Source organism: Hevea brasiliensis, chromosome 2 (assembly GCF_030052815.1).
Source record: "Hevea brasiliensis isolate MT/VB/25A 57/8 chromosome 2, ASM3005281v1, whole genome shotgun sequence".
Taxonomy (NCBI): Eukaryota; Viridiplantae; Streptophyta; class Magnoliopsida; order Malpighiales; family Euphorbiaceae; genus Hevea; species Hevea brasiliensis.
Window position 1 is genome coordinate 107,782,351 of NC_079494.1, and position 13,779 is coordinate 107,796,129.

General features: G+C 31.9%; 1 protein-coding gene across 2 annotated transcripts; it reads left to right on the top strand.

Moving 5' to 3' along the window:
* The first annotated feature begins 5,327 nt into the window (after positions 1 to 5,327).
* LOC110643329 (cyclin-D1-1) lies at positions 5,328 to 9,060 on the top strand. Of its 2 annotated transcripts, none has more exons than XM_021795678.2 (6): positions 5,328 to 5,784; positions 5,940 to 6,126; positions 7,022 to 7,120; positions 7,221 to 7,422; positions 7,542 to 7,672; positions 7,858 to 9,060. In XM_021795678.2, the coding sequence occupies exons 1-6, from the start codon at positions 5,516 to 5,518 to the stop codon at positions 8,083 to 8,085; spliced, it is 1,116 nt and encodes a 371-aa protein (XP_021651370.1). In that variant the 5' UTR covers positions 5,328 to 5,515; the 3' UTR covers positions 8,086 to 9,060. The 2 variants fall into 2 exon arrangements, with proteins under 2 accessions (XP_021651370.1, XP_021651371.1); XM_021795679.2 differs by having other exon boundaries at positions 5,330 to 5,784; positions 6,040 to 6,126.
* The last annotated feature ends 4,719 nt before the right edge of the window (positions 9,061 to 13,779 follow it).

The following is a 13,779-nucleotide window of genomic DNA, read 5'->3' on the forward strand; positions in this document are numbered from 1 at the left end:
AATTGGGCTGATTTCACTTGTACTTTGAAGAACTAGGTATTAGTTTTTAGCCCCAGTAATTGACTATATATATATATATATATATATATATATATATATATATATATATATATATATATATATATATATTTGCATGATTTATGTGGTGGACATAAGGGCATATGCCCTATCCGACAACAGTTTAAATTGCCCACCCACCAGACTATTGGGAACACGTATGTATACGTGGTGCTAAATCAATGTTTCTTCTCCATTTTTTAACTTGGATAAATCCCATTATACATGTATACTTCATAGCCATGCTTCATTAATTTAAGTGTATTGCCTTTTGATGTAGATTTTTCGGTTAATTATATAAATTTTGTATTCATTTTTTTTATTACTATAATTGAGCAATTATATGTGTACTTTAAATTTATTTATTATAAAAAATTAGTGAGTATATTAAAATTTTGAAGTATGCAAAAGCTTAATTATCCGTAATTATATACAGGAGTCGATAAGTTAATGATGTGTGCTTTTCTTTCAAGTATACATATGGAAACGAAGTATAGGTTAGGTTATGTATCATGTAATAATGTGGTGGGTTGTCTGCATTGTTATCTTTTCTCCAAGCCATTGGTGCCAAGATTTTTGAACGTACAAATCATTAAATAGATGGATCAGATTGTTGACCGTCTGCAAGAGCTAGCAAAATTCAAAGAGTGCATTAATTTGACAAAGTGTACAACTTGGGCAGTTGGCATTCATTTTGCCGTAGACCATAAATTTTACACTGTTAAATAACAACTTAAATGTTTCTTGATGTACATACACCTAATTAACACACTTTGCCCCATACTTCGTACACTTTTTTCTTATATATATATATATATATATATATATATATATATATATATATATATATATATATATATATATATATATCCACTAAGTGTGATCAAATGAACATGTATGGGCAGACAGTAATAGAAGCAATGGTGCCCTTGTTTGAGGTACAGTCATCTCGCTGTGGCTTTGTTGATGAAAGATGATTTTTTTTTTTTTTTTTTTTGTGGTGTGGGGTGTGGGGTGTGGTGGGTGTGAGGGTTTGTGGGGGTACATTCAATAGGGCTTCACTTTAGTGCTTGGAAGAGAGAGGGTGCATGACACCCACAAATCCTTAATTGGGTTCTCAATTATGGAAAAGGGTTTTGTTTTTCAGTCACTTTTAGTTAATTAATTTGTTTTACAAATCCTAATTAAATTATTAGTTGATTAAAACAAAGAAAAGTTAAGAATTTTACTCTTCTAATTGCATAAAACAATAGTGGTAGGAAGATGAAACAACTTAGTAATCATCGATGCAATTATATATTTGTAATTAAGTTAATTGGACCATACAAATAATTTTTATCCTTTCAAGAGATTATGCGTAACTTTTTGCAAGTTCAACATGTTAAATCATGTCCAATATAGGAGCTATGTGTTGCTTTATATCATTTCACTAAATATACAAGAGCTTTTTCTCATGAGTTTAATATGTTAAATGATTATTTCCATTATATATTCTCCACCAAAAGCTAACAACTTCTGGATAACTTTATTTCACTAAAAATTGTCACTTTGAAATGGGCAGTACTTCATTTTTAATGATACCTAACATTGTTGTCACTTACTTTTTTACTATCATAAAATAATATTATAAATTAATTTTTTTTAAATAATATCTTCTAATTTGAAAAATACTAAAGATTGTCGGTAATATCCGATTGACAAAATTCAATTATTGAGTTTGAAGTTATTTCCTTATAATGACATAAATTAATTAAAGGTATTATTCAAATATTAGATGGCAATGAGTGTATGTACACATATCAATTTGGAAAGACTTGACTTTTAGGTCTTTTTATATTGTCTACTTGTGGCATGTGCTTTAAAAATATGCTATTGTCGGAATGCAAATTCACTAGCCTCCATATTTTATTCTATATTGGCATCATCTTAAGGAGTGCAATTACTGTCATAAAAAAAAGAGTCAATTAGCCTAAAATTCATTTAACTAGTACGTTCTGAAAGTGAAGGGTGAATTGAGTCCCAATAGCAAATTGAGGCCATTTTTTGTATATATATATTTTTTTAGTTTAATAAATTATTAGATATATTTGATGCATATATATTATTTTTTAAATATTAATTTTATTTTTTATAATTAAGTAAAAAATATTTTATTATTTTTAAAAAAATATTATTTTTTAATATTCTTATTGTACCTAATAATTATTCGTTGAATCACTTTTTATCTTAGTATGGTGAAATTGAAGTATGTACAAGGTAGAATCTAGCTTCATTGTGGATGGCAGACAAGTTTCATCAACATAAATGCAAAGTAGACACATCATGAAAATGCAAAACATTGGAAAAGTCAATAATAATTAATACACAACTTTTTATTTAGAAACCAAAAATAAGAATAATAATAATAAAAAAAGCTATTGGCTTTTCATTTAGTAGTGGGAGTTGATAATGCTGACATATTGCTGACCCTTTCAAAATCTACCCATCTTCAGTTAGATGATGGTGATCACTAAATTACAACTCCATCAATTAAAAAAAAATATATCAAAAAGTTGCAATTTGCTATCTAATGGAATTGATATAGTGAATCATATGAATTTTTTTACTATTAATTTTAATTATTAAAATTTAAATTTCAAATATATAAAATGAAATACTTACTACCGTATTAAAAATTTAAACTTTTAATAAAGGTATAACTCTATTTCTTATAACGTAATTGTTTAAATGTCATAGATTCAAAGAAATCTGAGCAGCATGATGGTTCATTGAGTTATTCTCATTTAGTGTCAATAATTTCTAACGCTTGTTAGGAATTTAAATTCATGACCATAATTTTGATACTAACTATAAAATCAAGTGTTTATTATTGTGTTAAAAATTTAAATTCTTAGTAGAAGTGTAATTGTAATTCCTTATAATATAATAATCTATAAATCAAATGAATTTGAATAAAAAATTAACCCATTAAACTATCTTCACTCAATATCAATAAAATTTAATGTTAAAAATCACTTCTACAATCTAAAAACTCAATCTAAAAACTTTAATATTGTACCAAACAATTCCTAGAAATCTTATTATTATTGACAAGAAATTTGCATCATTTTACGTATGTCACAAAAACTATTCTTAGCAATAGCAATTAATGCTAGTAGTTCCATATATTTATTGGGAAAAAAAATGTAATTGGTGGAGAGTAGAAGCTTGAATGTTTTACTTGTGGTTGTGGCTTGGAATTCCCTTCAATGGGAGTGAATAATAATTAAAGCATAGAAAATAGAAAAGATTTTAACATTATTGTATCCATATGCGAATGGTTGATGTATCGCCATACCCACGAGTCATGCCATCATTTGGATGCCTATTAAATGCCTTCAATCTTCACTATGTAGGTTTTTCCTTAGGCCTAGCCTATACTTCTCATGGTGTAGCCCCAAACTTTTGACATCTAAATATGCATTCCTACACGTGTACGGCCAGTATTTATTTCCTTTAATTTTTTTAGTACTCCAAAATAATTTTTTTAAATAAAAAAAATACTACATATTATTTTTAAAATTTTACATTATAATGCAACTACCGGTAAGTATTTGCATATAAATTATTAATTTGAGTATAGTTACAATTTGTAAAAAAATTATTAGATATACTTAATATATATGTATCTTTACTTATAATAAAATAATAAATTTTATTTTTTTATTTTTAAAATATAATTATTTTTATATAAATATAAAATATATTATTTTTTAATACACTGAATACACGCTATAATTTACTCAGTTTGTGACTTATCTAAAGTTACATTATACATATCATTGCATTGATTCACAATTTAATGAATCATGAATTAAAATTATTTAATATATAAATTTAAATAAATTATAAATTACTTTAAATTGAATAAATGTAAATCAAATTAAGGGACGGGATCAAATTTGCCACGTCTACTCCAATTAATCCCTATGTTTGGCGCCAAAGACACTTCCATTTCATATTAATTTCTTAATTTAAGAATTGAAGTTGACAGCATATAATTCCAAAATTGATTGTTATGCCGATCATGCGATTTCAATGTCCCCTGCATTGGTTAATCACTTAATCTTAGGTGGGAAACACATTTATAGAGACCCTACGACGCCCCTTCTGTATCGCACAATTTCCCGCTCAGTCTTTTTTTTTTTTTTCTTTCAAAGATACATGCACATATAGAAATATAAGACTTACTTTACCAACACTCACACCCAGATAATTATTGACTGAGCAAAATCTTGACAACACTTATGAACCCATGTACACACACATTCATAATCGATGTGAGAGTCCAAAGGTTCACCCTCACTAAGCACGCCCGCTAACTCACAGACTTCAATCACTGGACTGCATTGGGAACTCGCCTCACCCCTCAGGTTTTAACTTTTTCTTTCAAAGACAAACGCATACACAGAAACATAAGACTTACTCTATCAACATTCACGCTCAAGTAATTGCTAACTGAGCGGAGGCTGGACAAGGCTTATAAGCCCATGCACACACATCCACAATCAACGTGGGAGTTCGAAGGCTAACAGTCTTGGATTTCTATTTATTAGTGTTATTAATGTGAGACTAAATTTAATTATTACTATTATTCTTTTTATTTAAGTAGTACTATAATTTAATTAAAAAAAAAAAAGAAAATGCATTGTGATTTGGATTGATTCCCCTTCATTTTAAGCCCAGAGTGTGGGAGGAGAAGCCCAAAGAAGACCCTTTTTGGTCATCATGTTTTATTTGAGAATAATGACACAAAATTTTGTATATTTTTAAAAACTTGAAATTTTTAAAATCAAATAAGTCTATATTTTCTTTCTAAAAAAAGTAATTTATTATTATATTTTTTAAAAAAATTATTGGTAAGAACTTCATATAGTTTGATATATAATAATTACGAATAAAAAACCTGTGGGGCATATGGCAGCACGAGATTCCTTGACAAAATCCCAAAAAAAGTCATTCTTCAAAGTGGACGCAATCAAAATTTGAGCAGCCGTAAACCTAACTCGGAAGCGTGAAGGGTAAACTGTTTACTAATGCGCTAATCAAGTCGCCACGCTCTCCCGCTTCCGTCTCAAAATGGAAATCGGTTTCCCTGGTAAAATCAACAACAGCCCCACACTCCCTTTCCGTTTTTTACTTTCCATAATTTATTTATTAATCGTTTTAAAAACTGTCAAAATTCTAAATACCTAAAATAAAATTTATTATATAAAAAATCACATCACCTCATATTTATATCACAAGAGAAACAAATTGATAGACATTCATGTATAGAACCTTCAAAACACAAACCAAAACGCCTCTTGCTCTTTCTCATTTCAGTCACTTTCCGGTGACAACTCCGACCAATACTCCGTCCATCGATTTTTGAAGTCGTTTCGAGACTTCGATACTATAAAATAGAGATGACAAGAGAATGAGAAACCATCGACGGCGATCATGTCACTGCCGTGCTCCGATTGCTTCACCGACCTTCTCTGCAGCGAGGAATCATCAGAAATTTTCTCCGGCGAGTCGCCGGAATGCTCGTCGGACCTCGAATCTCCGGCATGTGTCGAAGAATCCATTGCCAGTTTCATTGAAGATGAAAGGAACTTCGTTCCTGGATTCGATTACTTATCTCGGTTCCAATCTCGCTCTCTCGATGCATCGGCTCGCGAAGAATCCGTTGCATGGATTCTCAAGGTAAACGACAATAAGTTTACTGATATTACTATATTGCCACTACGGTACACAACATGTTTAGATTAGTCAGTTAAAAGTACTATATGAGATCTGAGCAGTCCAGCTCAGTCGCAGTGTCTATTTCGGAGGAGTTATTGATTGAAACTTGAATATAGGTTTATCAGCCGTTGGATCCGCGGCTACTTCTCATGGATTGGCAGCGCATGTATATATGTCCATGCTTTTATTCATCCTTTACGCGGTTCGTTTTTTCAGGTGCAAGCATACTATAGATTCCAGCCATTGACGGCTTATCTGTCCGTCAACTATTTGGATCGGTTCCTTTATTCCCGTCCATTGCCGGTGAGCTTCTCATCAAATATCTTACAGTTATCTAGATCTTAAAAAAAATAAAAATAAAAAAAAAGTGTAAAATTTCAGCCCGGTGCTTAAGTAAACACTTTTGACTGTAGGGGTAACTACGCTTGACTTTTCAAACCATGAAAACGACGCGGGTACCTGATCATGACTAATTATTACACACGTTAGAAGTGCTAAAAAATAATACGCTTTCACATAAAAAATTAAATTTTTTTATAATATAAAAAATAAATATTAAATAATTATAAAAAATAATATATATATATATTAATTATACCTAATAATTTCTCGTTAGCTACAGTTTACGGTGTGTATTTCACGCAAGTATGCTAATAGGCAACGCGTTTTTCTTTTTTCTCCACTTTGACGATCGAGATGCACGATGATTTTCTTTTTCTAATTTAATTTTAATTTTATTGATTGTTACTTCTAAATTAAATTTCGATACATATATATTAGCGTTGATGTAGTGAAAAAGGGGCACTTGTGCCTTGATTTCGAGGGAATATATAGGTAGGTATCATGTTGGAAACATGATCCGACCGAACGATTATTGTTAATCTGTTATGCTTGCCTTAACAACAGTGTAAAACTTTAATTTTTATTATGCCCTCGTAAAGTTTTGTACTGTTAGACTACATTATATGCTGTTCATAAACTTAATTAACTGTCCTGGCACGTGGCATTCGCCATTAGGTAAAGTAAGATATATCTTTAGATAAATTCATCTTAATGACAAAAATTATCATCATTAATTGGATTTAATCATTACTATTATTATTATCATTATTATCGTGAATGAAAATAATGATATTTTTTTGACAAAAATGCTTTTTGGTTTTTTTTTTTTTTTTAATGGGTTGTGTTACTATTTCAGCAAGCAAATGGATGGCCAATGCACCTTTTATCCGTTGCTTGCTTGTCAGTAGCAGCTAAGATGGAGGAAGCTCTGGTTCCTTCTCTATTGGATCTCCAGGTATATTCTTCTTCTGATCAATAACTTTATGACAGCGTAGCATATAAATACTCACTAGACCGCGATAATTAATGGTCTAACCTAATGTAATTGTATGTAGTTTGAAGGTGCCAAATATATCTTCGAACCCAGAACAATCCGCAGAATGGAACTTCTCGTTCTCAGTGTGTTGGATTGGAGGCTACGATCCATAACACCATTTAGCTTTCTTGGTTTCTTCGCATGCAAGATCGATTCAACGGGAACTTACATTGGGTTTCTGATTTCAAGGGCCACGGAAATCATTTTATCTAATATGAAAGGTAATAATTCGGAGATATGGATATCCATGCATGCAAGGATGATGTATTTGCTAAAAATTACGTACATATAGTAGCCCAGGCAAATACTGGAATGAGTATATTTTTGCTAATGTCTACAGAAGCGAGTTTTCTTGAGTATTGGCCATCAAGCATTGCTGCCGCAGCCATACTTTGTGCAGCCAATGAAATACCAAACTTGTCTCTTTTTAATCCTGAACATGCTGAATCGTGGTGTGATGGGCTAAGCAAAGTAAGGAGATAAGTATATTTACATATTATTTAAAATGATGATAATTATTATTATTACTTTAGTGAATTTTTTTTTTTGGATACATCAGAAAGCTATATTTAAAATGATTATGATTGCGACTGGGCGTGTATATGTAACAAGTACAAACTCGCATCCCAACTCCCAAGTATATCCAATTTTTGCAGGAAAACATCATCAGCTGCTACCGCTTAATGCAAGATCTTGTGCTTGACAACAGCCGGAGGAAACCCCCAAAAGTCTTACCGCTGCTTAGAGTAACAATCCGGGCTAGAATGAGGTCCAGTGACTCATCTTCTTCTCCATCTTCATCTTCTTCCTCATCATCATCTCATAAAAGGAGAAAATTAAATAACTGCTTATGGACGGATGATGACAAAGGAAACTCCGAGTGATGGCAAAGAGGATATAAAAAATGGAGGAAAAAAGGAGAAAAAAAAATAAAGGAAAGAAAATAATGGTGGTCCAAGTTATATAGAATCCTCAAAAATATTTTCTTGGAGCGTTTTGAGGGCAAATTGAGACGATTGATATGTAGATTATTTTGTGTATATATGTGTGAGGTAGAGTTTGGTGAGTTTGGAGATTTATTAATTTTTTTGGTGGGGTTTGCCATTGATTATTAATGGCATTGCAGATTCCCAAGGGAGGGGGATTTGTTACCTTAATATTTTTGTGTGAGAAAGTTAGGAGAAGAGAGAGAAAGCTTATGTTTTAAATAGTAGTCATAGAGTGTGAAAGAAGTGGGGTGATGAAATTCAATGACAGCATCGATTGTAGAATGAAAGGAAGGAGATGGTGGGACCTTAAGGGGCAAAGAAAATCAAATGGGTAAGCGAAAATAATGGATTGAACTTAGAAGTTTGAGCTGTTCATAGAAAACAAGGAAAGCTACCAAGCTTCTCTTATCTTGGCCGCCATCATTTTCATCGCTCCGTCTTTTGATGGGAAGAAACTCCAAAGAAAAGAAAATAATAACATGGCTCTGTCAACACATGATATGATATATGTTTATAGATTTTGAGAGTGGTTTGTGTGCACATGCTCTAGGGGTGCATGGCACACACGTGTGTATGTGTGCTTTTTTGGCGGGAATTGCCTCTTCTAATGGCCTTGAACTTGGCCTAACCATACTAGTAGACTCTTAACCACGTGACTGGTGGTTACATGTGTGTAAACTTTTTCCTAATTTCCTTTTTCTTTTCTTAAAAATTTTTTCCTTGTTTTATTATTATTTTTTTTTCAAGAGAAGGAATCTCTTACGAGGCCTAACTTTGGCCTGGCAAATACAAAGGTCTTTGGGGCCTTTCACGCGTGCTTGTATCTGATTCTGATTAATATAATAATAAAAATATATTTTTCTTTTAAAACTTATTTATTTATAATTTTTCTTTATGTGAATGGCATATGTGATTGATAATAGATACTTTGTAGCTTTGCGATTTGTTTTTATTACTGTATCAAATAACTTTTAAGGAGTGGAATATAGCGAGGCCAGGGGTCAGTGCAGTGAAGGCCCTAGCAAAAAATTGAAGAGACTGCTTGGTCCCTCAAGCAATAAAGAAGGTTTCTTTCATTTCATGAATACGACTCCTTGCACCTTGTTAGCTAGTGCATCTCGTGACCAATCCATGGCTGCTTCCTTTTATCTCTCCCTAGAGATATCAGACAGCTCTGCCTCACTAACATCCTGATGGCTCAACTAATATTATTTAACATATATATGTACCTTGTATTTTTATGACCATATCGAGCCTGTATCATACAGATGGATCATACACTTGTTCTCTAGGGGTTTGTAACTTTCTTTGCGGTAATTAACTCTCATGGTGCGAGGCTGGACACATTTAAGTGGGTATTGTTTGATGGGATATATTGTAGGAAAAAGCCAACAACTTAAAAGGCTCCTTTATATTTACAGTACCTTCAAAAATACGAATAGCTAGGAAAAGCCCAGCAAGGAGCTGTCATTTAGCCCTAGATCCCCGACATGACAAATTATTTTTTGCATGTAGTAACGTAGCACAATGCCCCTTCTCCTGTATTGGTGATGAATCATTTTTATCATGCAAACTTTATTTCTGTGATTCCTGCAGTATTGATGATGAAGCATCAGCAGCATCATCCATTATTATCTCTCATCTTACATGTATATATACCTAGTTCGTTCACATCATCGTTATGCCAATGTGGACCACCATGAAGATAAACCGTAACATGTAGACAATTTTTGCCTAGTACAAATTTCGTCCCTTTCTCTTGGATTTGCCTTAGATCCTTTAGATCGGCATTTTATGCCTCTGATCAAGGATAGAATCAGGACCACCTGATTGATACCAGTTAATTTAGGATTTTTTTTCCCCTACAAGATATTTGAGCATCTAAAGCACACAAATATTGAATTCAAAATTCAGTTTGCAATGATCTCTTTGCACAAGGCCTTTTAGTTCGTTCCAATAGTGTGGATCCCATTTTCCTAGGAGAAATTCTTTAATGAATTCAGTCGATCATGCGTATTTATGAATTAATTATTAATATGAAGCTGCATATTATTTAAGTAATTTTTAGATGTAATTTTAGTAATTTTAAGTGATAATTTGAATATATATATAAAATAATGTGTATGTGAAATGATGTAAATGGTTAGTTTAGATGTCATGCGGTGGATTAGGTTCATATTTTTGTTTGTAATAGTTGAGTGAAGTTTTTTAAATATGTATATATATCCTATTAACATTCACTAATTCACTAACCTATTAACGCGATGTGGCACTCCCTCGTTAGACAAAGTCGGTGGGAGCCATGAAGATTTGGATTAAGTGACCAATAAAAATGGACTATCTTCCCCACTAAAAAAGCCACTGACCCACCTTTCTTGAGTGACTGTTTAATTATTATTTTTTTCTCAAAATAAAAAAGAAAATTAAGCACCGATTAATTAATGAGAACATCCGTAAGGACAAAGAATACGACAAGCATAAATCAAAACCCTTAATTAATTTAACAAAATTATATCCAGCTAGCTGTGTGTGCCTAATTGCATTAATAATATTATTATACTATTCTTGATAAATGAATATTATTAGTTTGACATATGCATAGTTTTATAGGGGCCCTTGAGTGTAATAATTTTCCACGCGGCCTATCAAAATCGCAAATCAGAGAAATTAAGATGGTGACTAGAGGGCGCTAGCTTCTTTATTTGATATAATATGAAAAGTGGAAAGCTAGGCATTAGGGTTTGGATTTTGTTAGCAATTGGGTTCCCACCATTATCCCTCATCATGCCAAACAGTCCCATACAAATTAATAAGAGATAGTTTATTGGTAATTAATTTGCAGCCATAATTCACCTATAATGCTTGATTTGAAAAGAAAAATAGGATTTGGTAATGAACAATAATCACATGGATTGGTGTTTTAAACACAGTGAGATGTGGATTGGGACCAATGAAAGTGTGACACGTATAACTGAAATAAGAAGAAAGGACCCAACTGCCAACTGCTTTGAATTGTATGAGATATTGACTGCAGGTTCCTTTACCTTCAATTCCTTTAATCTCTTATCTCTTACATGGTACTGTGTGTGTATATATATGTATATATCCCCACACACTTCTCTTTACTTTTATGCTAAACAAAATGGTCTTTAAACTTTAAAGTGTGGAATCCTAAGTATAAACCAAAAAGCCAAAATTTCTTTATCTCTCTCTCTCTCTCTCTCTCTCTCTCTCTTTCTCTCTCCCCCTCGCAGTGAGCAGAATCTTATTGCTCTTTACCTACTGAGCTTTTCTTTTAATAAAATGAGGAAGTTTTAACTTTATTAGGGGTGGCCATGAAAAAAATGGAGGACCCATAAATTCAGCTTTTAAAAATGATTTAATAGTTGTAAAAACGAGCTCGTGGGGTTGCTGTAAAAGGTCTTTTAGGGTCATGGAACTAAAGGGTTCAAAAGCTGGAATGATGCACACAATATTGAAGATTAAGATTTTGTGATTTTCTGCTGAATGCAAGACAGCACTACTCTCAAGTCCATAGGGTACTCAAATGTCACCATCCCATATATATGTGTCATATACTTTAGCAAAAAGAAAAAAGAATATATCCCTTATATTACCCCATATGATCATACCACTCATACCCTGTGAAATTTACATTTTGTCTCTTTAACTGTGAATTTTCTGAACTCTCAGTCTTGGCCATACCCATGTTCCAATACGAACAAATATTAATTATTTTGAATACCAATATCTTTTGAATGCTATTACTATATTAGTTATTTTCCTGAAAAATTAAATAATTTTGCTGTACAGTCTGCAAAGCAGAAAGTTCTAATACAATCACACCTTTAATTAGATTGTGTTGTTCGTATATATTATAAATATGCCAAATGTGTAGCAGTATATGTATATTAGCAGGGGAAAGTGATGATGGAGTTGTAGAAATTTGGGGCTAAAAGAAAAAAGAGATGTATGTCTTTTGGAAGAGGGAATTTGGCTTTCCAACTCACATTTTTCCTTTGGATGCCATGAAAAGAAGCTGAAAGTGAAGCTTGGGAGTGACTACTCTCGAGGGAGCGTGGATGTCGTGCTCTTCTTTATTGCCTTTGTGGCTTTGTGATAGTGCTTTGGACCTCCATTCAATTCTTTAAGAGTGGATACATAAGAGTCTTCTTTCAATCATCAACCTAATATATTCAACCACCCAATTGGACAACATAAGAAACCCTAGTTGGGGTTATGTTATTTTCTCAAAATTATTACTTCTGTACGTATACATATACAGTTATACTGCGCAAAGTGACAGGATAGCTGAGTGGTAAGTTCAAGAAAAAGGAATTAAAGAAAGATTGCACGAGCAAAAGCTTCCAAATATGGCAAGTGTTTTACTCGGTTTTGGTGATCAGCAGGGACATGGGGGATAGAATATTGCATTGAGAAACGTTAAGATATGACCCATTAATTGTACAAGGAGTTCCTCTTAATTTTAACAAAAAAATTGCTTCTACATGTCTTTCGTCATTGTTTTTTTTGATATTTATGCAGAGTCAACTAAAAAACATTAACATTATTTAATTTTATGAAGCTTAATTTCACACCCTTCATGTTGATTGTGAACAATCTGATCTGAACTGATCATAAACCAACAGTACAAGAACTTAATTGTAGATGTGTTGCAGACATAGGAAAGAAAGGGGAAAAAAAAAGAATTATGAAAAGACAGAAAAATTCCATTCACTTTTATGTGATATGTAGCCTATTGATTAAGTTGTAATAGTGAAGATACATGCTGATATGCTTTTTTTATCAGAAAATCCTTTTCACAAAAAGTTTTAAACTTTCTAATCATCCTAGTCAAGCTTAAGCGGCTAGCATGGTTTTAATTAAATAAAAGTTTAATGTGCAAATTACTGTTAGAATAAGTTCCATAGGAAAGGATTAATAAACTGTTTTAGTGATAAGAAGGGAACATATATATTATATATGCATGATTTGAGTGTATAGTACAAACTACACAAACAATAAAATCACTTGCATCCAAAGTTTGATATCCACTTTAGGAAATAGAAAAGAGATTGATGATTTCCAAAGCTATCCATTAAACAAAAAGCTTTATATTCTATTGCATTTTGATTTGTTAATGCTCATTGCTTTAAAAATTAAAGGGTGTGTTCATTTACCAGACACCCTTTTATACAACTTTTGAATTTTGTTTAAAGTAGGTTCCCTCCTTTGGTTTTAATTTGGTTATTTGCTATCTAGATACCTCCCATGGTCACACTTTAATATTTTTATTTATTACTTTTGGAGTAGGGATTGAAAGATTACGACTTAAATCTAAATTTAGCTAGTAAATGATATGCCTTCAATTACTAAATTAAATCAAACTAAACACACTATTTTTTTTGACAGATATTAGAAAAGTATGACTTAAACCTAAATCTGTCTGGTAAATGATTTATCTTTAATTATTAAATTAAATTAGGTTAAGCACATGAGAACATCTTTATTAGGAATATATAAAAATGAAGAAACAGAAATTAAACATTGTTTTTACATATAGATATATTCTTACATGGTATTTATTGC